Consider the following 24,322-nt stretch of genomic DNA (forward strand, 5'->3'; position numbering starts at 1 on the left):
TCATAAACTACAAGAGGGTGTTCTGTGCAGACTGAATCACAGCAATGAGGAAGGAACCATCAAAACACATAAATGGTGCACAGTAGTAACAGCATGAGTAGGTGGCCTTGGGTCTCCCAGGTACACACGTGCAAACAGGAACTAGGTGACGACGCTAAGTCCCAAGATGCGTTCCAAGTTGAGTCGCATTTGAGCACGTTGGGGTTTTTTTAAACCCTTTAATTAGTGAGAAGGGAGACCAGACACTGCACCTTGAACAATTCATGGCACTCTGGAGATCTTCCTGTGAGCAGATCAGGGGGAGAACGATGAAGAGCGTAAGGACTAAAGCCAGAAGGCTGCCGGGCCATGGCCCTTCACTTGGATTTTATTCCGGGTGTCACAGGACAGCTCTGAGCAGGGCACTGACGTGATGCATGTGTTTTTTAGCAACTCTCTCCAACGAGGGCGGTGTGGCAAATACCTTCTGTGGCAAAAATAAAAGCAGAGAGACCAGTGAGAGGAACTGTCCTCCCTGGTGAGAGACGTCGGCTTGGAGTCCAGCGGTAGGAGCGGAAATGAAGTGGGCGTGGCAAATTATGGTTTCAGCAAGTGGTCCTGAGATGAAGCCAACAGGCCTTGCTGACAGGCTGGGGAGAGGAGGGTAGCAGGTCCAAGTGAAGACGTTGGGGTTGAGGAGCAATGGAGCTAAGGGGGCCGAGGCTGTGCTTAGAGGAGACCTGCCACGAGGGAGCCGAGACAGGAGGTGGTAACTGGGAAGGGCTGTGGAGTCAAGGGAGAGGCTCTGGCTTTGTTGGGTGGGGGAACGGGGTGGCTGTTTGTGCGTTTGAGGTAAAAGACACCACGGTGTGATTAGTGGCAATGATCCAGCACCGAGAGAGAGAGACTGAAGAGTCAGGAGGGGAGATGCCTGTATCAGAGGTGAGAAGGGGTGAAATTCACTCAACCAACCAACGTTTACTGAGCACCATTAGATATTCTTTGCTCTTGAGAGGGTCACGGTCTAAAGAAGAAGAAAGTAATATAAATAAATGAGGCAGCAAAGTAAGATCCAATAGAGGCAGAGATGCCGCATGAATGGGCTATGATGGAGAAAGGGTGTTCCTGTACCGGGAAAGATTGCGGGGAGGGGAAATGGGCATGTACTCCCATCACCTGAATGGCTGTCTAAAACTCACTTGAATCATTGACAGAGTTTGGGTAAATACTCTTCAAGCAATTGTTCCCAATTCTACTTTTCCTAAGACAGAAACTTTCACGCTTCTAAAGAACGGCACAAAGACAAACGCTATTTATCTAATAGAAGACTAAGCAGACCCGGTTTTTGTGGTCAATAAAAACAATGTGTTATCAGAACAGCTCACCTAATAATTTCCTTACAGTTTTACTTACCACTTAAATCTCTCTCTTCCCAAGCGTTACATGAACGAGTTCAGAAACATCTTTTCTACTCAGTAGCACTCAATAATACTGACAAAGAAGTTTTACAGAAAAGAAGTACCATCATCTTCTGAGCAGCAGGCTCTATGTATGGAAGGGTGGTCCCAGGAGCCAGAGTGGGTTCACATGGGCCTGTGCATCTTGCCCAGGTCACTCACGCCCTGTGTCCCTGTGTGAGATCAAAACCTGACCCTCCCTCTGAGTGTCCTGCTCTGGCCGACCAGGCAAACCAGTCAAGCATAATATAGGACATGGATAAACAGACATTTTATTCCAAAGACTTGTACATATTTTCAAAATGATTCATTTCCAAAATCAGACATTTTTGTGACGCTTCACCAGGAATACTAACTGAATGAGATCAGATTTGCTGTTCTCAGAAAACACAATGGGATATTTTTTGAAAGCATACAGTAATTCTACAACAGCACCGCCTACCTCCGGAACTATTAATGTTCAAAATCACAGATATTGAATCTCAAGCAAAAACAATGAGCTAATGTTTTGCACTCAGACAACTGTACTTAAATTCCCCTCTTGCTGCACCAACCTGCTGGGCTGCATCTCCATTCACCAAGTGAGGCATCATGGCGACCTCTCCGTTCAGCAATGGTGGCAGTTCCAGAGGGATTTGGTCGGTCATCATCATTGTGACGTACATTCATGGAGAATTTCCCTCAACTGGCTTCCTGTAAAAGAACCACCATCTTTTAAAAAGGACTCAGGACCCCGAAAAGTCATCTCTAACAAGTCAGCAATTTAAGTGCACTGTGATGAAGTCAGCTGAAAATCAAATCATTGTAATCACAGAGTGCTGCATTATTTTTTTTTAGTATTTGTTTTTGAGAGAGAGAGAGACAGACAGACAGACAGACAGAGCACAACAGGGAAGGGGCAGAGAGAGAGGGAGACACAGAATCTGAAGTAGGCTCCAGGCTCTGAGCTCTCAGCCCAGAGCCCGACGTGGGGCTCGAACCTATGAACTGTGAGATCATGACCTGAGCCAAAGTTGGACGCTCAACTGACTGAGCCACCCAGATGCCCCTAGAGCACTGCATAATTGTGTCAGTCCCCAAGAAGGGTAAAGCAAAAGCAAGAAAACAGCCTAAACTAGGAGACCACAGACTTGAGTTTCCAAGCAGCTATGTGAACATAACCTCCTGGACCTAGACTTCGTCTTTTAGTTATAATTTTTTAAAATATATGAATAATAGCAACTACCCTGCCCCAGGGATCTTTTTGGATCTAAAACTAGACAAAACTGTGAGAAGGTCAAGTGTCAAACAAAAACTGGTGGTATCATTATCTTTAATTACAGAAAACAAGGCCAAAGAGGATGACCTATAAAAACAGGTGTTCCCTTTCATTAAGATCAAAATACTGTTCATAAGCCGTTAATCCAAGCAAGTTAACAAAGGTTATACTGCAATTGTTACAATTTCTGACCTTGCCATTAATTTGGTAATTAATCATGTTCTAATTATCTCTCTCTCGTCATTTCCTTGAATTGAATTTAACCTGCTGTGTATTTATATCTTTATCGCTGTGGAGATCTTGAACTTCCCCATATCCCAGCCAGAACCCAAGGCACCTTGTGCAGTGTAGGGCTGAAAGGCAGACTACCTTGCTTCACGGAATAAATGATTTTCAAACAAGTATTCAAAACAGTACAAAGTGCACTCTCATTCCAAAATGGTACTTGGTACCAATAATAATTAGCTTTCCAATACAATAGTCGGAAAAACAATAACAAATTCCTATACAGAATTATAATTTGTTCTTTCAGAAGTATTTAAACATCCTTCACTTATGCCTAAAAATTTATGGCACAAAAAGTTTAATAGCATGTGCAAGGAAGAGACAACAAATACATGCATTTAAGTCCATTCAGAAATAAAGCCACATAAACTTTTTGTCATTCATAATAAAGTCCTCCCAAATATCAAATGCAAGGATATTTGATCAATGAACACTTTAATACTCAATGTCCAAACCAGGCAAAACTGTGGGACAAATCCTTTAATGGCTGTCTCAAATCTGTCCCAGATGCACAGGACAGAAAACAAATATTTTTCTCATTCTTAAACCCCTCCATTCTGAACATTAAATATACTTCCCTCTCCCACAATCCCACCCAAAGAAAATCCTTCTCTGGAAGTATCAAATGATGCATAAAAGCCACCCAAGAGATTGTAAACTTTTTTATTTTAAATAGGTAAAATTTTACACTATTCATTATAACCCCATTTGGAGAAACTAATTATTTTAAGCACCAAACAACGAAGTCTTGTCCCAACTAAGGAAGCACATTCTATAATAACAGGTCTTATAATTCAGTGTTAATAGTACCATCATGCTGTTTTATGAGGCAATTACTCAGTTCCTAAGCAAATAAAGGTACAAAACCCAAAGCCCAATAGTTTATCCTGATGAAGGAAACAGATTCTTGCTCAATAAAATTAACTAAGGTAATCCCATTGACACTGTCATGACATCACCGTTTGAGTAGGTCGAACGATGGAGAACTGATGTCCATGTCAATTGTATTCCTAATATACTTAATCCTACTAGCGCATGAGGAAAGGCCAGCTACTTTCTCCAGACTGCTGATATTACACAGGCTTGTTTCTTAAGTGGAATGTTTTACTTCACGTTTCTTCCGAACTGCAGGCTGGGTAAACAGGGCAGTAATTTACATCAGGGGTCTGACTATGAAGCCTCTGGGGTGAAGAAGCACTCTCCTCTATCTTTTCTTCACTCCTCCCCAGGAAGAGTTCCAAGGCACTTGCTGGCACAGATTATGGCTCTGTCTTCTCTCCCTTCCCTGCTAAAGCAGTGAGGGGCTAAAGCCGTTTGCCACGCAAGCAGTCCCCGGTCATGTCACACACGAGCACAAGGATGGAACCTGCACCTTTTTTCTCACCCAATGAGGCAGCAGGAGCAAACCAACCTCAGGGCCTGCCGGTAGGTCCCTGCAGCCTGGAGGTCCCGCCACTAGGCCAGAGAACAGTAAATGATGATGGGGGGCTAGGAGGAGGGGGGCCAGGACTGAGGTCCTTAGTCAGGACCTGCTTTGGGCTAAAGCTATTTATGCTCCACTGGTCCAACCCAGCTGCCTGATTTTCAGTATTTGGGGTTGAGACTCAAATCCAATTCACCAGTTCTATTTTATTCCTATTTGTCACTGTCTCTTGGGGATAACTGCAGGCACTGGGTAGCAGGAGACAGTTGTAATCCGACACAAAATTCAAGCGTTCCTGGCCCGCTGGCCCTAATACCAAAGAATATCTCAACACCAACATTATATCTTACAGTGACAGTTGCAACGGAAGAAAGCTCCTGGTTGGTGCCATGTTACACAATGGGACTCGCTATTAACAGGACATAGCAATCCTGTCTTGCCAGGTAACACTCTTAAGCACAGATGTCACTTCCAAATTATGGAGTTAAACTCTAGGCCCTGCAACTCTGGGATTAGGGGAGAGACCTGAGGCCCACACGGGTTTTATAGACAGATGTAGGATGGGAGCCCAGAGTTGCAAAAACACCCGAAGAAACCCAAGTCCACCGGCAAAAAGAGGTAAGTGGCATTTGCTTTTGAAAACTGTACGGACAATTCTGGTAATGCAACTATTCTATAAAGAAAAAAAGATGCCTGAATCCTTTTTTTTTTCTTCCCCCCTACTACAATGGATTGTCTACCTCACAGATGTCTAGTGGTTATTGCAGACTGCGGAGGGGAGCAGGGGAGGGGAAGGCAGGAGGAACGGCACATAAAATAAAGTCAACTATACGACCATCACTCAGATGGCAATCAGTGAGAATTTATAAACATCAGACACTCCTACCGTCTAAACTCAACCACACTGTTAATCATGGAGGAAAATGGAAGGATGAATATAATGCATAGAAAGCCACTGTGAACCCTGGCACAGAGTCTCCCTTCGCCATAACCAAAGCTGCTGATCGATCCTCTTTTTTCCTAGGCCACTGGCTTGCTAAAAGCCGACGTCTGTTTTCTAATCTCTGAGTTTTAGCAGAGATAAACCAGACTTTATCCTGAGTGGAATATTAGGTAAGAGATTCATCGAGGTGAGGTGGTACACACAGCCAGCAATATTTAAATTCCCATTTCTAGGCTCCATTCGCATACGTAGGAGAGCTTCATTTGCCTGAAATGCAAGAGATATATGGAAATAATCAGTAACTTATCTCTAAGCAAGATAATGCCCGGGCACCTGGGTGGCTCAGGTCATGATCTCGAGGTCTGTGAGTTCGAGCCCTGCCTTGGGCTCTGTGCTGACAGCTCAGAGCCTGGAGCCTACTTCAGATTCTGTGTCTCCCTCTCTGCCCCTCCCCCTCTCGTGCTCTGTCTCTCTCTCTCTCTCTGTCAAAAATAAATAAACATTAAAAAAAAAAAAAGATAATGCTCAGCTATTTACAAAGGAAACCACGTCCAAGTTGTCCCTTAACATTATGACGGAATACAATTTAGCATCACAGACTGAAGGATAAGCGAAAAGGCAAGAAGGGGACTTTAAGAAAAATGAAAACCACAGATGCAAAACATAAAATAGGATACACACTAGTACCGTTTTGGTTATTTCCCAGTGATGAGGAGAAATGTAGCAAGTTTCCCCAATACAAAATGCAAAGTCAAATATTCAGGTATTAAAGTGGGAAAACCACACTGCCATTAAACATTGACAGTTAAAGAAGGTTTAAGTCCGGGGGCGCCTGGGTGGCTCAGACGGATAAGCAGTTAAGCATCCATCTTCGGCTCAGGTCATGATCTCACAGCTTGTGAGTTTGAGCCCCACATCGGGCTGTTTGCTGTCTGCACAGAACCTGCTTCAGATCCTGTCCCCTCTCTCCCTCTCTCTCCCTCCCCTGCTTGCACTCTCTTCCTCTCTCAAAATAAATACTTCAACTTAAAAAAAAAGAAGGTTAAGTCCAGCCAGAAGACTTGGGAAGGCTTACTAGGCATCAATCATTCAATCGATCAGCTCCTGAGAAGGTGAGTCTCCTGTGTTTGGACTGGTAACCCAAATAAACTGCACCGGTCCTCCATTTGAACAGGTGTGCCTCAACCCCACCGCTCTGAGGAGACCCATGTGACATACCCAAGAGACCCCATATGACTTTTTAATGGAATGAAAAGATGAAGCAATAAATGTGGAAGGCTTACTACCCAAACAGTTGACCATGAGAACCAAAACTTACTCCATTTGCAATGACTGTGGATGGAAAGTCACACATCTTCATTACAGAGAAGGCTGGCCATAACTTTAGTTTTTCTCAGGGATGTGGGGTCACTGTTTACAACAATACTGCCTGCAATCACAAGGTGATGTGTTAAGGAGTTACTGAAGCATTTTGACCTTGTACACAGAGAAATTCATGCCTACTTTTTGGGTTTTTTCCTCTTTCTCATTAGGAAACACTGCAGACCATCCCTCCTCACATTTCAGGACCGTATCCTAAATTTGCTGTCTTACCTCTTCCTTGGGCTCCTTAGGAAGCCAGACTGCTAGTCATGTACACGAGTAGAAAGGAACAGTCTCTGTGGGGTCACTGAAGCTCCCCTATGTGCCTTGAGCCACCTTCCTTGACCATTTGCTGATTATCAGCTCTAAGAGAGGCTGAATGGCCAGAGGTGTGATCTCTGGAAAACTGAGCTGTAACTGTTTTTTATTTGAGTCAGAAAGTCTCATGACAAACCACCCTGACAAAACATTCATTTTTCTGGTCTGGGTTCTTTCTCCCCTAGACAAATGTGTATCCGGGCTGGCCAAATGGATCACGGAACTCAAGTATTTCAGACAAGGCTGTACCACATTCACACCGTCCCCTTCACACACAACAGAGTTCTTGCACAGATCTCATTCTTTAGACCACTACCCTTTACAAATAAAGAATAAATGTGCTGCAAGACTAATGAGAATTAAAAAATGGAAAATGGATGATTTCTATTACAATGCTTTTTTCTAATCCTCTGAATTTATTTATTTATTTATTTATTTATTTATTTATTTATTTATTTATTTATTTTTACACAGGGCCCCAAGGTTTCACTCCTGTTCTTTATTTTGTTCTTACCCATACCCATGCTTCCATTTCAAAGAATTCGGTAACAACCACAGGCCTTCACAACCTCTCCCCCTAACCACACATCCTAACACTAAAACCACAAGTGCTTCATGCCCAGCTAGTTCTCGTCTTCTGACTGACAGGGGAGGGAGGCCACACGAGCACTTGTGGTTAACTTCCCCCTCTCCTGCGAGAGCCAGTCGTTTGCCACCTTGATTACCTGCTAGCACGGCCCAGCACTAGGGAAGAAGTCCTGAGCTAACAGCAGGCGTGGGGGCTGGGCGCTCTGAGAAACGAACAGATCCTCACTGTTAGTTAAGACATTTAACTCCGTCCAAATATGCCCCAAAGCTTTTAAAGAACACCTTATTTTAAAAGAATATTACAAAAGGTCTTCAGTTTTTACATTACTCTAGGCAACTGGCTTATTACTTTTTCCTCTTATTTGGCTTTCCCAACTCCACGTCTAAAAAGGTTTTCCATGGTATTTTGGCCCCAGCCTATACCAAGAAACACACTGGCCAAATTCATGAAAAACTGGATTCTCAGGAGAGAACCGCAGATCCATTTCCAAAGGCCAGAGAAAGCAATTATATACTAGGAAGCTTTTCTAACTCGAAAAAACCAAAGCCCTAATCGCTGTTGGGAGAGTTTTTAAATCGGTGAACCTGGCCTTCAAATCAGTAACAAAATGTCCTGGTCCCTCACTCCATGGGCCGATGACCCAAATTTCCTTACATTAATTCAAAATGTGAGTTGGCAGTACAGTACACAAATTAGTTTCAGACGACAAGAGAAAAAGAAACGTAACAACACCAAAAGGAGCAAAGTATAACCCTCAGAACCAAAGGAGCCCACACAGCTGCAGGAGAAGGAGGGGACTCTCTGAGTTACATCTCAAGTCAGGCCCTGAAGCACAGCTCCCAGGCTCACTTCACCTACACTCTGACGTTGTTTTTGACTGATTTCTAGACGATCCTAGGGAAGTGTCTAAAAAGCAGATGCGGTGAGGAAACCAATAAGAAGAACGCACATGATCAGCGTTAACTTTTCGCCTCCATTCTGCATTTTAAAATGCACTTTCAGAAACCAAATGGGTTCCTTGATGAGTGGGACATTGATGAAAACATATCAATTACAGGAACTTTTTATAAAGCAATTGGGCAAATAAATAATCTAATAAATATTAACCCGTAATTATTTTTTATTAAATTTTTATTAAAATTAACATTTATTAATGTTAATTATTAATAGTTATTAAAATATCAATCTAAGTAATACTAATTAGATTGATTTTTTGGCCTAATAAATACTCTTCAAAATTCATGCCACTGAAGATAACTGTGATTCCATAAGGTTTGTATTTTTTCCAATAAAACAGAGATTAACCAATCACATTCACATAATCTAAACAGCATGTAAACATTTTGCCTGCAACATGCTTGTTCTACAGCCAGAGAAAAATACTGTCATGGGTACATTAGTAAAACCATAGCTTGATTCACACTTCAAGAAAATTTCCTTCTCTACTAAAAATACCAATTGACTTCTAACACTGTGGACCAGCTTTTAGAAAATTGTTACAAACGTACCAGAGAAACGTTCTAGCCATTTACACAATACTAATAAGAAAAAGCAACTTTTTCTTGTTGCAAAGGCAAGAAAAACCCCAGCAGTAGTCAGAAAGACAAAAGGACAAACTAACTTAATCATGGAAGACGGGGGGGGGGGGGGGGGGGGGGGGGGGGGGGGGGGGTGTACTTTACCAAGTTGTGTTTGGGGCAAAAGGGTGCTACGAGAGAATCACAGAGCAGAGAAAAAAGAAATAAAGAAAAACTATGTTCACGAACCTTGTCTCATATGGGTGGCCTTTATGCCCATATGCCATCAGTCAAAAGACTGACAACTTCCTAATGTGTGGTCTCCCTTTGTAAGCTTTATTAGCAAGATTCAGAAAGACAAAGAAGGAGGGAGAGAGCTCAGAGACAGGAGGGGAGAGAAGGAAAAAAGTTAGCTGTACACATTCCTGACAACTAATACGATGTCAAAGTATCATTTGTTATTTTATCTTCCTCATCAGAAAAACCTCTTTCCTTACTGCTCCACACTGGTTTTAAAAGGTAAACCCCTGGACCGGTATTTCAAGACCTGGAAACTCTGAAAATGGTTGTCATTTCTAGCCTTCAGAGCAAAACTAGAAAGAAACAGCTTTCTAATAATAACTATGGAAACACCAATAGCATCAATAGGGGAGGAAAAGCGACTGAAACAAAACAGAAACACTGTGCAATCATCTTTACCTCTGGAGCTGAGAAAAATCTGCCCATCGATCAGCACACATCTGTTTTTACCACCTCCCTGCGCCTATGAGAGGAGAGTTTTTCTCTCCCTTCTCGGCAACATAAAACCAGCTCCCTGCGCCTGGCTCTGCCCATGCAGATTAGCATGTGGCCATTTACAAACCTGGACGTTGAGAAAGCTGGGGTGGTTTTAGTGTTTTTTCTTGCCCTCACCTCTCCCGTACCGTGGACTGGAAAGGTACTTGGAGACAGGAAAACACTCCCCTTTGCTTTTTAATAAATCAAATTAAATGGGGGTGGGGGGAGGATATGGAGAGGGACTATGGATTTTTATCCGAAATCTTCACAGCCCCTTGGCTATCAAGAGCTCAAAGGACCAGTGTGTTATGGTAAAAAGCATTACAGTAGGACTCCAGGACTGAGTACTGCAAAGTCTGAGTTCTAATCCGGGGTTTGCCCATTTACTCTGAAGTTGAAATGTCCCCTTTCATAAAAGGACAAGAGTATAGATTAGCCTTTAAGGTTCTTTTCTGCTCTTAACAGACCACACTTTCAAACACCACTGCTGATTTAACACAGATTAAACTCAAGCTAGAAAGAGGCTTACTCAAACTCTGAAAACCTATAGTTGCTCTTACTTGTGAAAGTAGAACCTGAGCCTCATGCATAAAAGGGAGGAAGGATCTAAGCAAAATGTTGGAAAAAAGAATGTATTGAGCAAACAGCGATGGTAATCACTGTGTTTTTATGCCAATGAAATCTAATTTTACAGCTGAGTTCCACACAGCTGTGGAAGAAAGACTCTTGCCACGGCTTGCCACGTGAATGAAAGGAGGAGGGGTGATCACTGTTCAAGCAGAAAAACCTCTTGAGACATGAGCAGTACCTGTAGGTATGCACCCAGCTGGTTGGTTGAGGCACAAATTGTCTGGAATTTGTCTTCTTGTCTGATATGGGTTCATTAGCGAAGTTAAATCACGGTCGTCTAAAAAGTTCTCAGCCTTAAAAACATTCTTGCTTTTTGCATCCAATTATAAACACAGGACATTCAGGTGCAGTGTTTAAATCCACAAAGAAATCCTGTGAAATCGAGTTCAGATTAAAACCACCACCACCTCCCTGGATTAAAATAAATAATGGCTGAAGCAAAAAGTAAAAAAGAATTGTCCACTGCGATCTGGGGAACAAGGAGGGATGCCAACTTGTCTAATATATAGGCCTTGCCTTCAAGAATACATACATGTTTTTTTGTGTGTGTGTACTTTTAGTTTGCCTTTGCTTAAATGGCAAAGCACACCCATGTCTGAACTCAAAACTACTACGCAGGGGTACATGGGTGGCTCAGTTGGTTAAGCATCTGACTTCGGCCTGGGTCATGATCTCGCCATTCCCAAGTTCGAGCCCCACGTCAGGCTCTGTGCTGACAGCTCAGAGCTTGGAGCCTGTTTCAGATTCTGTGTCTCCCTCTCTTTCTGCCTCTCCCCATGCTCTGTCTCATGCTCTGTCTCTCTCTCTCAAAAATAAATAAACATTAAAAAAAAAAAAACCTACTATCTAGAAGGCACCATTTTTGGTGGGGGAAGGGGAGTCTATATATCTACAGATTATATGTAAACACTATACTAATCTGAGGCTACTTTTATAATTCTCCATAAATAATACAGAGGTTGCTTCCATAACTCAATACGTCCCAAATCTTTTAAAAAACATAAAACCGGGGCACCTGGGTGGCTCAGTCGGTTGAGCGAACGACTTCGCGGTCCGTGAGTTCGAGCCCCGCGTCGGGCTCTGTGCTGACAGCTCAGAGCCTGGAGCCTGTTTCAGATTCTGTGTCTCCCTCTCTCTGACCCTCCCCCATTCATGCTCTGTCTCTCTCTCTCTGACAAAAATAAATAAACGTTAAAAAAATTTTTTTAAATAAAAAATATAAAACCTATAGGAAAAAAAATTACAGCACTGTATATTTACAGTCTCTGGACCTGAGATCCACATCCGTATATACGTAACAACTCAGTTCTGCAAATATTAGCTAAAAGGAAAGGGGACCCATCTACAAACAAAAGCTTAACGAATGTTTGTTTGGTTTGTTCAAGTTTGAAGTTTGTTTTGTCTGAAGTTTACATATGTAATTAGACATTTTTATTAGAACACATCAACTCCAGCTACACTCAGCACAATAAATCTGACCTCCCAAGGATGACACTCTAGCACCTGCAATGAAACATTCCAAAGCTATGAGCCCTTATTTACACACATATCCAACCTAACTTTCCCAACATACTTTATCCATGGATGCAGGTAACTGAAAATACATATTTCCAATGAAATTTGGACTTGTATCGCTCTTTCTTTATATCCTTTTCTATAGGGCATTGAAGAAAAGTCTAGAAAACTTTAGTCCAAGAATGTAAAGGTCATTTCTTTGAGTTTATTTATTTTGAGAGAGACAGAAATAGCGTGAGTGGGAAAGGGACAGAGAGAGAGAGAGACAGAGAGACAGACAGAGAGACAGAGGATCCCAAGCAGGCTCTGTGATGTTGGAGCTTGAACTCATGAAACCATGAGATCATGACCTGGGCTGAAACCAAGAGCTGGACCCTTAACCGACTGAGCCACCCAGGCACCCCTGGAAAGGTCATTTCTAAAGCCCCCTCCAGTTCTAAGACTTCCCACCACCATACCACCTACCTCCAAACTGCATGAGAAGGTAGAAAGAGATGAGATGTGAAGTCAGAAGACACGCTCTCCTTCCCAGCACCCGCAATTCACTCCTTACCCAGTCCTCAGGCACCACTATCTGCCTGAAACCCCCACAGCACTGCCTGTCCTCTGTGGTTCAGGGTATTCCTGCACAGGCTGTCTGCATCTCAGTTTCTGCATCTGTAACAGGGGTGCTTAACATGGCTTCTAGACTCCCCTTTAATAAAACCCCAAACGTATTAAGAATTAAGTTCACATTTGTGCAACCACTGAGTACCTAACAGCCACACATAACACCCTTTATTTGGGGGTAAAAATGTGTTACAAGCACCAAACAATTGACTGCTTTCTGGGAAAGCGTTAGAAGAAGAGCTCCGAAGATCTTCCTTTAGCCTGGGGGGGGGTGGGGGGGGTGGGGGGGGGGTGGCAAGAGCACTGTGTGAACCACCTCGCACTAATGCTCATCCAGCTTCACAATATTCATGTGAGGTGGGCGGTGTTCCTCTTTTACATATGTAGCAACTATTGAGTAATCTGCCCAAGGAGACTCAAATAGAAAGTGATGGTAAGAATAGCCAACTGATTATAACATTCAAGATTCTCCCAAGGAAACACAAAGTGGACAAGCTGATGCAGAATTCATAGGTCAGTGGCTTTAAAAATTATAGAAAACATTATCATGGTGTTTTGCAATGTTCATCATTGTTGAATCACTGTTGTACACATGCAACTAATAAACTATTGTGTGTCAACTGTATTTTTATTTTTATTTTTTTTAAATTTATTTATTCTGAAAGAGAGGCAGTGGGAGGGGGAGAGACAGGGACAATCCCAAGCAGGCTCTGTGCTGTCAGCTCGAACCCACAAACTGTGAGATTATGACCAGAGCCGAAATCAAGAGTTGGATGCTTAACAAACGGACTGAGCCACCCAGGCACCCCCTTTTCTTTTCTATTTTTTTTTTAATGTTTATTTTTGAGAGAGAGAGAGCATGCACACATACACACACGAGCAGGGGAAGGGCAGAGAGAGAGAGAGAGAGAGAGAGAGAGAGAGACAGACAGACAGACAGCAAGGATCTGAAGCAGGCTCCACGCTGTCAGCGAAAAGTCCAACACAGGGCTCCATCCCATGAGCAAGGAGATCTCAACCTGAGCAGAAGTCTGACACTTAACCGACTGAGCCACCCAGGCACCCCTTCCTTTTTTTTTTTTTTTTAATTGAACAAGCACATGACACAAAATTCAAAAAGTAACTTTCAAAGCCACTCAGTAAAAGTACATTTCTCACCTATCCTCCACTGCTCCCCATACAACAGCAACAACTCTGAATCTTTGATGTATCCTTACCAAGGTACAGATTTAATAATTTTTAAAACATTTTTAAAGTAGTTTAAGGGTAAGCAAATTCATTGTATTAGCATGTAGTCCAGATGGTTAAAAGTTAACCAGGGAGGGGGAAAAACCCCTGCATATACCATATTTTAAACTAGTAGAGTGATACTCTCCATGGTGACTGTTAATGAGATGTGCCAGGACTAACCACAAAAGCAAGAATGCAGCTGACCGAATTATTGATGAGGTGGTTAGAATAAGGCCTTTCGTGCGAAGGGTTTCAAGATTCTATTATTTTCAATATCTCAAAAGGACTTAGTTGGAAGATACCTTCTAAAATGGCATTACAAAAGGACCTGAACAAAACTATCATCTGTTGGCTGAACAAATATTTATTGAGCACCCACTGTGTGCCAGTCACTGTACTAGAATCCTAGGATTCTAGAAATACAGGCACGGGGTTAAGCAGCATTACAGTGAAATGTTACACTGGATAACTAAAACAAAATCCAAGCTGGATACTTCTGATGAAACAACACAGAGTCAACAGACCTCCATGCTCTATGAACCCTTTCATCGGAGATAAACTCCAGTGTCTAAATTTGGTTTCCCAGCTGTGGCCTCTTTTCTCGACTTAAGTGTTCCAGAAGAGGAGTTTGTCTTCAAAACATGCCCCCTACCTCAATCTTCACTTCTGATCAGCCAGGAGGATACTAAAATTGTTTCTCGAATCAGCTCATATAGAATTCAACCATGTTTACGTTACATACCCAGTTTTGTTTATGTAAACAGATATCATAGAACACTCTTTATAAGGAAAACCGTCTGCACCATTAAGATCGTTGGTGTTTTGTCTATTTATACTTACGTATGTATTTCAAAGATTTCTGACATTTCATTAACAATCGTAGATGTTGGTTCAATTTTTTTTTTTAATATCTCATTCTTTTCTCCACCTCTAAGGCGAAGGGGGTGGGTGTCAATGAGAGAATACTATAGGATACACTGAAAACCAGCATGGTGTTATTTCTTGAAGAATCACTACAATTGATGACATTCTCATAAGCAACTTGGTATTTAACTTAAAGTGACTAAACACAAAACACACACCAGGTGTTTCTTTGAGCTTAAAACCTACTGAAACAGAAAGTCCACATGAAGTGACAAAACTCGCAAAGAAACAAATTAGCAGGTGCAAAGACTCATGTAAGGAAACATCTATTTACTATTTCAGATTAACTTATTACTATAAAATTTTAGTATGAGATAATATATGCAACCACATTACTAATTTAGACCAACATTTTTTAAAAAAACACAAAAATGTGGAATTCTTTAGGAAAAATATTTTCCTCTTCTCAAGGGGAAAAAAAAACGGTCACATACCACAGAACATTAAGGAGGTTGGTTTTCCTAGATGAAGATAATGACTCCTATCCATGTGCTTTACGTGCAAGTGGATGAATCTAAACGTTTGAATGTATGGTGCCTGCCTATATTCTAAACACTCCCTGTGAACGAGGAGGACATCATTAATTACACTAATATAATTTATTAATATAAGGGGGCTACATTTATTCATTTAATAAGCACCTAGGTTCTGCTCAGTGCAAGATACTTTTAATCTGAAATCATGCAAATTCTAAACCTGAGGAGTCTGTTAAGATGTCAAAATCTTTCCAGCAAAACAATTTTAAATGTCGACTCGGATACAAAACCCGTATTCTCCAATTCAATTTTCATATTTCCCATAATGACAATGCATGAAAGACACACGCAAAAAATATTGCCATGAATGTCACTGAAAAACTCAGAAGCATGGGAATGAAAAAGACAAAGAACATTTTAGGGTTATTAATAGTTCTCACCTCATGATCCCCACAAAAGGGTCCCCCACACCACACTGTGAGACCTACTGCACCAAACTAAGCTGCTTAGATGTAAAAGAAGAAAATTTTAAGTTCATTCTCTAGTAGACAAAGATGGCTGTCCTTATATTATATAGTCTGTATATTCACAATTCACCTGACAGATTCTGAACAAAATTATTAATCCAAATGAAAAGCTATCCAATTCTAGCAGGGATTTCTCTCTTTAGGACTTTATGTTACACTCTTTAAAGCACTTTGGGGAGGGGCACACTGCCAGTGCAGAGCCTATTTGGGATTCTCTCTCCCTCCCCTCTTCCCTCTCTGCCCCTCCCCTGCTAGCTCTCTCTCTCTCTCTCAAAATAAATAAATAAACTTAAAAATAAATAAATAAATCACTTTGGTGAAACACATTCATTTGGTAAAATCTTGAAGGAAGTAAGAACAGGAGGCTGGTGGGATAAGAAAATGGATGTTGAAGGCCAGGTCTCCCTCTGCAAGGATGGTCAGCAAAACTGGAGGTCAGGAACAGGGTAGGACCAGATTCCAGTAAATCCAGGCCTGCTAGATGGGACTCCCATTCAACCTCTCCTGATCAGATTCACGCCCTGTACTCAAAGCAAATAATCAAGCTCACAACAATCATTGTGGACATGATGAAGTTCCCCAGGTCACACATAAGGCCAGCATGCTAGCTCAGTTCATCATCCAGCTGGTCTGCTTTGTAGGGAAGCTGGAAAAGAGTCATTCTACTGGGAAAATGTTTACTCTTTCAGATGGAGAAAGGAAAACATGAGACCATTGAGTTGATGGAGCCCCTTGATGAAGAAATCTCTGGAATCATGGAAATAGCTGGAAGAGTTAAGAGCCAAGGCAACCATTATGTGTGTATCTTATGTCCAGTTTAAAGAAGATAACCATCCTTTTGATCTTGGACTTTACAATGAAGCTGTGAAAAATACCCATGAGTTCCCTCGGTTTTTTCCTTTGGGGGTTGTACAATATGATTGATCTTGATGATTTTTTTATGATTGCAAATGAGCTACACTGAATACTATTTAAGGAGGCCCCGGATATTTAAAGGAAAGATTTCTATGATTTTTAGTATTTAATTTGTTCTCTTTTTAATTTCATTTACCTAACTTTGTTAGACATTACAATCTTTTTTTTTTTTTTTTTTTTTATTTTAGAGACAGCAAGCACAATTGGGGGAGAGATAAACAGAGACAGAGAGAGAGAATCTTAAGCAGGCTCCATGCTCAGCACAGAGCCCGATGTGGGGCTCAATCCCACGACCTTGGGATCGTGACCTGAACCAAAATCAAGAATCAGATGTTCAACTGACTGAGCCACCCTGGTATATGGTCAGATAATCTGCAAGAACAAAGCAGTTGCCCTGAATTTACTTTTCTGTTTTATTAACAAAAGTTTAAATCGTTTTTAAAAGATCTCAAGTCCAAGGAATAAAGACAAAAATTTGTGTTGCCATTCCCAAGTAAGAATCGTGCCTGCTCTGATCGCTAGACCTTCCTTTACTGCTTAACGCCGTCATTCTAAATCCAGAGACAACTTGATCTAGTATCTTCTAAGGTCACTAACTTATTTTCTTTTGCCTCAGCCTATTATGTCTTTCATCAAAGAATCCAAAAAAATCTTTCTGAGGCATAAGAACTCTTACAACAAGAAACTCAAGTTTCAAATATAGACAAATCAGTAAGACAGTGACATTCATCTCCTAGAGCAACAAATTAGTAAAATTAAAATACAGCACGGCTAACTGATTTGCATGCAACAAACAATACTAGATAAGAGACTTCCCTTTTATTTTTAAAAATAGATTTAATAAGCCTATTAATTTTCCACCGGCCACTATAAATAAATGGAACTCCAAAATATCTTTCTCTCTGCAAGGGCGTCCTGGCCAGTCCCTGTTCGGCTGACCCTGAGTGGAATGTGTATTTACATGGCCCAGGGGCAGCATTGTGTGCTGGTGGGAAACCACTTCTCACAAACCTCCCATTCAGCGCAGGGCTCCACAATAGGTACTCACACAGGAAGCGGGCCTTGCTAACAGCACCTCTGGTTGTTCCAGAGAGCTTTTCCAAGGCAGCAGGTCCAGTGAAACCCTGCAAATGCCACGTTCACAGGCCCTAAATGCCTAGACTTCAGGGTCAACAAAGTTAGTGTTGCCCACAACCACCACCCCGGTTCTTCCCAAGGTGAAATTGAAACAGTGAACAATTCCGTTTCATTTTCCTAGCTTATCTTTCAGGACATCACTCTGTTCAAAAAATTAAAACCCACAAACACAAACACACACACACACACACGCACACGCGCGCACACACACACACACACACACAGCCATAACATTTTTTTTCTCAAACTGTAAAACACTCCAAGTGTCTATTGCTTTTCAAAGTCAAATGAAAAGTGTCAGTATGGAATATGGACTTTAAAATATCAAAGCTTCAAAAATCACTTTATTATCTCTACTGAAAATTATGATTCCTTAAATATTGACCATTTTGTTTAACTGCAAAGGAAAAAAAATATTATTTTAACTCCTAATAGAAAAGCAGGCATTGTCAACATCGTATCAATAATGACTTCTGCACAAATATGGGAGGAAATAAAGGTAGCTGCTTATATATGCCATCAAATCCATCAACTGGTGGTTGAAAAATGCAGTTAATAAACAGGTTTTGTCAATTCAATGCTAAACCACTGAACTACTGGTAATTCTTTCTCCTCCCAAGCATGTAAAAAACATAACCTGGTTGTTTGAAAAAAATGTGTTCATTAAATTCTCAATAACCCAGTTTCTCAACCTGCAAAAGAGAGGTAACAGCTGTTTCCTACAGTAATATTTTTAGACCATTAAATAATTTAATGATATTGGGCAAAGGGCAACCCTCCTGGATAGTTTTCCTCATTTCTCTAATTAAAGTACTGACCTCCATCATCAAGGTCCCTGCCAGCTCTAATAATCTATCAATTTGGGCACAGCAACAAAGAATATCACAATTAACACATACATGGATTTATTAGAAGTGTAATACTTAAGGCAGCCACCGTAAAAATAAAAGGTATCTGCACCCATGCCAACCATAAATAACACCACTTACTAGCCACAGGCAGTCACTTTTGCAAGACAGAAGAAGTAAACCAGAAATACCAGGAGGAAATGCTCACAATGTTTAATCCGAAGGTACATCTATTTATGTAAAAAAACTGAAATGAAATAGTCAAGATGTAGACAATGTTTAACCTACAGATAACGAAATGACGAGTCAACTATATTTTTCCTTCGTACTTACTATAGCTCTTAAAGTAGCCTACAATGAGCAACTGTAGTTTTTATAATGATAAAAGTTAGCTTTTAGAAACTTGATGTAATCCCCTTCGTTTTGCTCCGCGTGATTGTTTAAATGTTTGTAACTCAAAATGCTTTCAAATCACTGTCCGACATGATGTGTAGACCTAAGGGGTATGGGTTTACCCAAGTCTCACAAAACTGGTTTCCACCAATTAACCAGAACTGTGGGCCGCGGCACTGGAAGAACCTGCACACGGTTAAGGAATAGATTCGGTAACATTTATAGAACCAGCCCTCGGGTCATGCTTGCTAAGTAATCCCTAGATTAGGCCCGCTCACCAGGACCAACCCAAACAGTTTTCTGTGTTTTTGTTTTGTTTTGTTTTAAAGGGAGTAGGGGAAAGGCAGGTTCCCCAGCCTTACTTTTTTTAGATAACAAGCACTCCAAAAAATCCTCTTCCAACTGCCAAAATAAATCAAACTTTCTGGGTGGAGGACTCTCTGTCAATCAAACGAGACTCAACAAAGATAAACTAATAATAGAAATCTGTTACATACTTACTTAGCTGTGCTAACTATGCTAGTCCTTAACTAGCACAAAGGACTTCAAAAACTCTGGCTCTGAAAAGTACAGGGTGGAGTCGGAGAGTTCCCTCAGGCTTGGCAGGCCTCCTTGTCAGTGGAAAAGTACCCACCCACTCCTATCTTCGTGGGCTCTCTCCACCGCACCCTCCCTCATGTGAAACCTTCTAAAAATATTTGTCCCATATTTTTATTCCCTCATCCCCATATATTATAACATGCAACACATGTTCACTCTAGGAATCTGGAAATACAGAAAAGCAGGAACAAAGTTTCAATTATTCAGAATCCTATCACCAAGAAACATCCACTGTTAAGAGGTGATGTGCTTCACTTCAGTTTTTTTCTATCCGTATGAAATCTATAAAGTTGGAGGGCTACAATTTACACAGTGCAGACCAATCTATTCTTTATTTGACACTTCATGATCATAACAAGAACGTTGTCAACTTTAAAAGATAAGTAAGGACTGGTTCCTAAAAATCACATTTTCAAAGGCAGTAAAATCCTCTTCTAGGGTCCTTGACTTTGGCAGAAAGATAGGGGAGGGAAAACATATTTAACCCACATGCCCAACGTGCACCTAACCCAGTGTGCAGCCAGAGGCATTAACTTCTTTCTAGACGGTATCAGAGCATAGCGACAGAATACTCTTAGATTGTGTACAAGTATTTAAACAGAATTATGAAATAAATGGTCCCCACATATCACTGTAAATTCAATTCTTTGTTCCATGTTTATCTATATACAGGTTTCTAAAAAGTAAAGTTTTATTCTCTACCTCCTAAGAGCTATAGGATGTTTTATGTTAACTATTCATAACACATCTCTCATAACTATAAACCAAACCTACCCTCCCAGCAGAATATATATGCCAGGAATCAAGTGTTCTGGTTGCCCCAAAACACTTATCCCCGAGCATCTAGGCGTACTCATGCCAAGAAAATTATTACCAGGGAATCGAAGTGACAAAGACTCTGATGTGACTTAAAATATCTTAATATAAAGTCTGAGCACATATATCATCACAGGACAGAATAGTGAAAAGTTGGAAACTATCTCATCCATACAACAGAAAACTAATTTTAAGTGCTGTAGAAATGAATCGGTTAATAAAGGAATATGTTCACAATCCACTGTTTATAGGGAAACGACGTAAAGGAATCACATGTTAAATAAAAGGTCTAAGCCATGGTCTTATTTGTGCAAAACTAGGACTAGTTTATTTTTCACACAGGAAAAAAAAAAATAGAATATACCGTAAGTGTTCACAATGATTATAGTGAGGAAAGGAGAAGGAGGAGGAGGAAGCTTTTATCTACATGTTCTGATACTTGTTATAATGTTTTTGTCACGGGGGGGAGGAAGTATATGGACCACAGAGCATCTTAGAGGTGATCTCATAATATTTGTCAAAGAATCTCATGGAAAAATGAGAAACAGATAATGGATATCTGGTCAATGACAATTCTATTACATAAAACACACCTCTATGACTTCCTGACATGGGCCACTGGTTGTGCCGGCCCCATATTCTAAAGCTGTGCACTAGCTCACAGGTGTGGTTTCCCCTTCACTTGAGGCACAGCTGGGCAGACCAGCAGTGATGGTGAGGACTGTGAACCTCCTAGAAGCGATTTTCAGTTCCAAGATAGATCAGAGAATCCTAAGTCTAAAAAGGAACCTTGAAAAGTTCAGTTCTGACTCAGACTTGTACAATTATCTAAACATCTCTAACAGACCAGAGGCTTGAAAATATAATAACTCAGAATTTTTTTATTATACTATATCCTTCAGTTAGTTATCCCAGGATTTCCTCTCCCAAACAGTCAGTAAAAATATGTTTCTTCGGAATAACAGGATGACAGGAATAGATAAGGTCAGGATTAGCCAGACCTGTGTCTGAGTCAGTGAAAAGCATAAACTGTTGAACATTTTAAAATCACCACAATAAAAGGAATTCTTCCTTTGACGAAGGACGTTATCCCTGACCCTTCCTTTCCATCATCACCACCACACGCGGCAGCACCCTCCTTCAGGAACTAAAGCAAATCACTTCTAGGTCCTGGAAATACCTGAAACCAGCTTACTCTGCCCACCATCCCACTATGCACCGCCCCCCTCCATCTGTTCTACCCCGCACGCGCAGATCATGAAATTCACTTCCGGAACATCACTTCCGCTAAGTCACTGCTCGCTCAAAACCAGTGATTCTTGGAGCAGAGGCCAGAGAAACACCGCCAAGGGATGCAGAACGACGGACTTCGCGCTGTGGGAGGAGCTGACCCACAGCCCTAACCACTCAGGCGAGTGTTTCTCCAAGGATGACGCAGGAACCCTTCAACGGAAGTAAGTGGGGCGCCTGCTGAGAAATGCAGCTTCCGCACAAATGTTCAGAGCCGCATTATTCATAAATGCCAACCGAGGAGAAACTACCCAAACATCTGTCAACCTCAGGATAAATTAATAAGATGAAGTACAGCCACATGACGGAATATTCTTCGGCAGTAAAAAGGAATGACGTACTGATAACAGGCTACAACATCAACCTTAAAACAGAGTGTGCTAAGGGGCTTGCCTGTAGTTTCACGAGTTAGCTTGACCCAGATTGCAATTCTCTGCTAGTCCCAAAACACCATGTCTGTGGGTTAAAAAAATAGATTTATGTATGCTAGCTGAAAAAAGCCAGTCACAAAAGGCCACATACTGTATGGTTTGCTTGGTATGAAATGTCCAGAAGAGGTGAACTTTTAGAGACAGAAAGTAGACTGGTGGCTGGCTGGGGCTGGCTGGGTGTGGGGGTGGAGTCGGAAGGGACAGCTGACTGGTACAAAAATGTTCTGGAATTTGTCGTGATGGTTGTATAATTCTGTGAATATGTTCTACAAAGACTGAATTTCACGTCTTAAATGAGTAAACAGTATGGCATGTGAATTGTATCTCAATAAAACTTTAAAAATACAGATCTCTCCCTTCCACCACGGAACTGCTGAAGCAGAATCTCTGGAGGGAGGGGCCTAGATATCTTCCCTCAGCAGGAGGGAGGAGGACACACATGTTTACTAAGTACCCCAGAAAAGTCATAAAATGCGCTCAAGTTAACACCCCTCTAGCCCTTTCCCAACGCTGTATATAAACAGACTTGGTATCATATTCTGTTCCTCAAAACCATTTCTCAGGCCCGATACATCTACTTTAGTCACCCACCCTACATGAATGTATTTCCTACTCGGCCTACACAACCACCCCTCCTAATCAGTGACTCTTCGGGGAGCGGGCGCCCACTCAACCTTTGCTCTTGGTACTCTCCTCCTGGGACATCAATCTGTTCTGCCCAGGCCTTACCTGCTGCTTAAAGCTACCTTAGGATTGCTCCCATTCATGATAAACTCTACTAAGAACCCTGTGGACATTCATACCCTCAAGTGTGAAACGAGGGTGATGGACTACTAGACTTCCTTCCCTATCTGACAGCTTGAGCTTCTCGGAGGAGAGACTCCAGAGAAATTCTCGACAAGCAGACTTTCTTCCATTCAGTTCGCTTGTTACCTCCAAATAATGTGTCTTGTGCAACTTCTTCCCCTACTTAATTTAGTGTATGGAGAAGTTAAATAACTTGAGGAATTTGCTTGAAAAGGCTGGAGAATGTGTATGTGTTTAAAGGTCCTCAAGATACTGCTATAGGGTCTGGCATATGGTAAGGGCTCAGGTATTTGACAAATTCCTTGATGCCTAAGAAGTCACTCCTGGAGCTCCAGTCTACTCACAGACTTCTAGGTTTGCTGAGGTATCCACACAAATCTTTGGTGTGGGGAGACCTGTAATTTCCACACTGCTTCTGTTTGACATACGATGTTTGCTGCCCTTCTTTTCCAACACTACCAACTCGTGGCAAAAACACCTGTGATGTGTTTTGGTTTTTCTGCCAGTAATGATGGCTTTATAACAGCATCTGAGGGACAGCGGTACATCTAAGGTTAGAGGTGCATTCCATGGCATGAAATGAACAAAGATAACTGGCCCATCTTGTGGTCCATCTGCAATCGTATTCTCTGCGGCAGGCTACAGCCATTCATTACAGTCCCCACCCACCCACACAGCGCTAGGTCAGAAAAATGCCAGAGCACTCGGGTAATATTACTGGAAGCAACACAATTTTGAAAATTGTTCTTCAGTGACTACTCTTGTCAAGATGAATAAATACAAATTCCACATGAAAATGTGTGTCAGAAGGCATCCTACTAATAAAAGCCAACTTTTTGAAGAAGCTAATAACTTTCGGATCACATTTTATAGGTACAAGTATGCCCTTTTTTACTTCCAGCAACTACAGTGATAAAGTTAACTTTGTAAAGCTAAAATCCAAGATGCTCCAAAACAAAAATACAGGGGGCTGTACGTGTACACACACACATACACATACACACACACAAACTCTCTCTCTCTTTCTCTCTCTCTCAAATACTAGGATATTACAGAGTGCTTGAGATTACAATGCCCATGTCTAAACCTACAAAATATCTGACTTCTGTAATTTCTCATATTTTTTCAGATGCTTGCAATTAAGAGAAAATATCCACTTCTTCAGATTGTGCTGTCTTTTTACATTTTAACATTACATAGAATAAAACCTTGGTAATTCAAATTAATTGAGGAAAGGGAAGGCCCATCTAAATGTATAAAAAGAAA

At 41.4% G+C, this 24,322-nt stretch overlaps 1 protein-coding gene and 1 pseudogene across 4 annotated transcripts in view; one reads left to right on the forward strand and one right to left on the reverse strand.

Annotated features, from left to right (window-relative positions):
* FNDC3B (fibronectin type III domain containing 3B) overlaps window positions 1-24,322 on the reverse strand; it is a 356,845-nt gene that overhangs the window by 277,641 nt on the left and 54,882 nt on the right. For all 4 annotated transcript variants that reach the window (XM_027061431.2, XM_027061428.2, XM_027061432.2 and 1 more), the window contains exon 2: window positions 1,991-2,129. In XM_027061431.2, coding sequence (XP_026917232.1) covers window positions 1,991-2,105 — 115 coding nt within the window. In that variant the 5' untranslated portion in view covers window positions 2,106-2,129. The remainder of the gene's footprint in view (window positions 1-1,990; window positions 2,130-24,322) is intronic.
* On the forward strand, window positions 4,318-16,945 carry LOC106990075 (replication protein A 14 kDa subunit-like; annotated as a pseudogene).

Source organism: Acinonyx jubatus, chromosome C2 (genome assembly GCF_027475565.1).
Source record: "Acinonyx jubatus isolate Ajub_Pintada_27869175 chromosome C2, VMU_Ajub_asm_v1.0, whole genome shotgun sequence".
NCBI lineage: Eukaryota > Metazoa > Chordata > Mammalia > Carnivora > Felidae > Acinonyx > Acinonyx jubatus.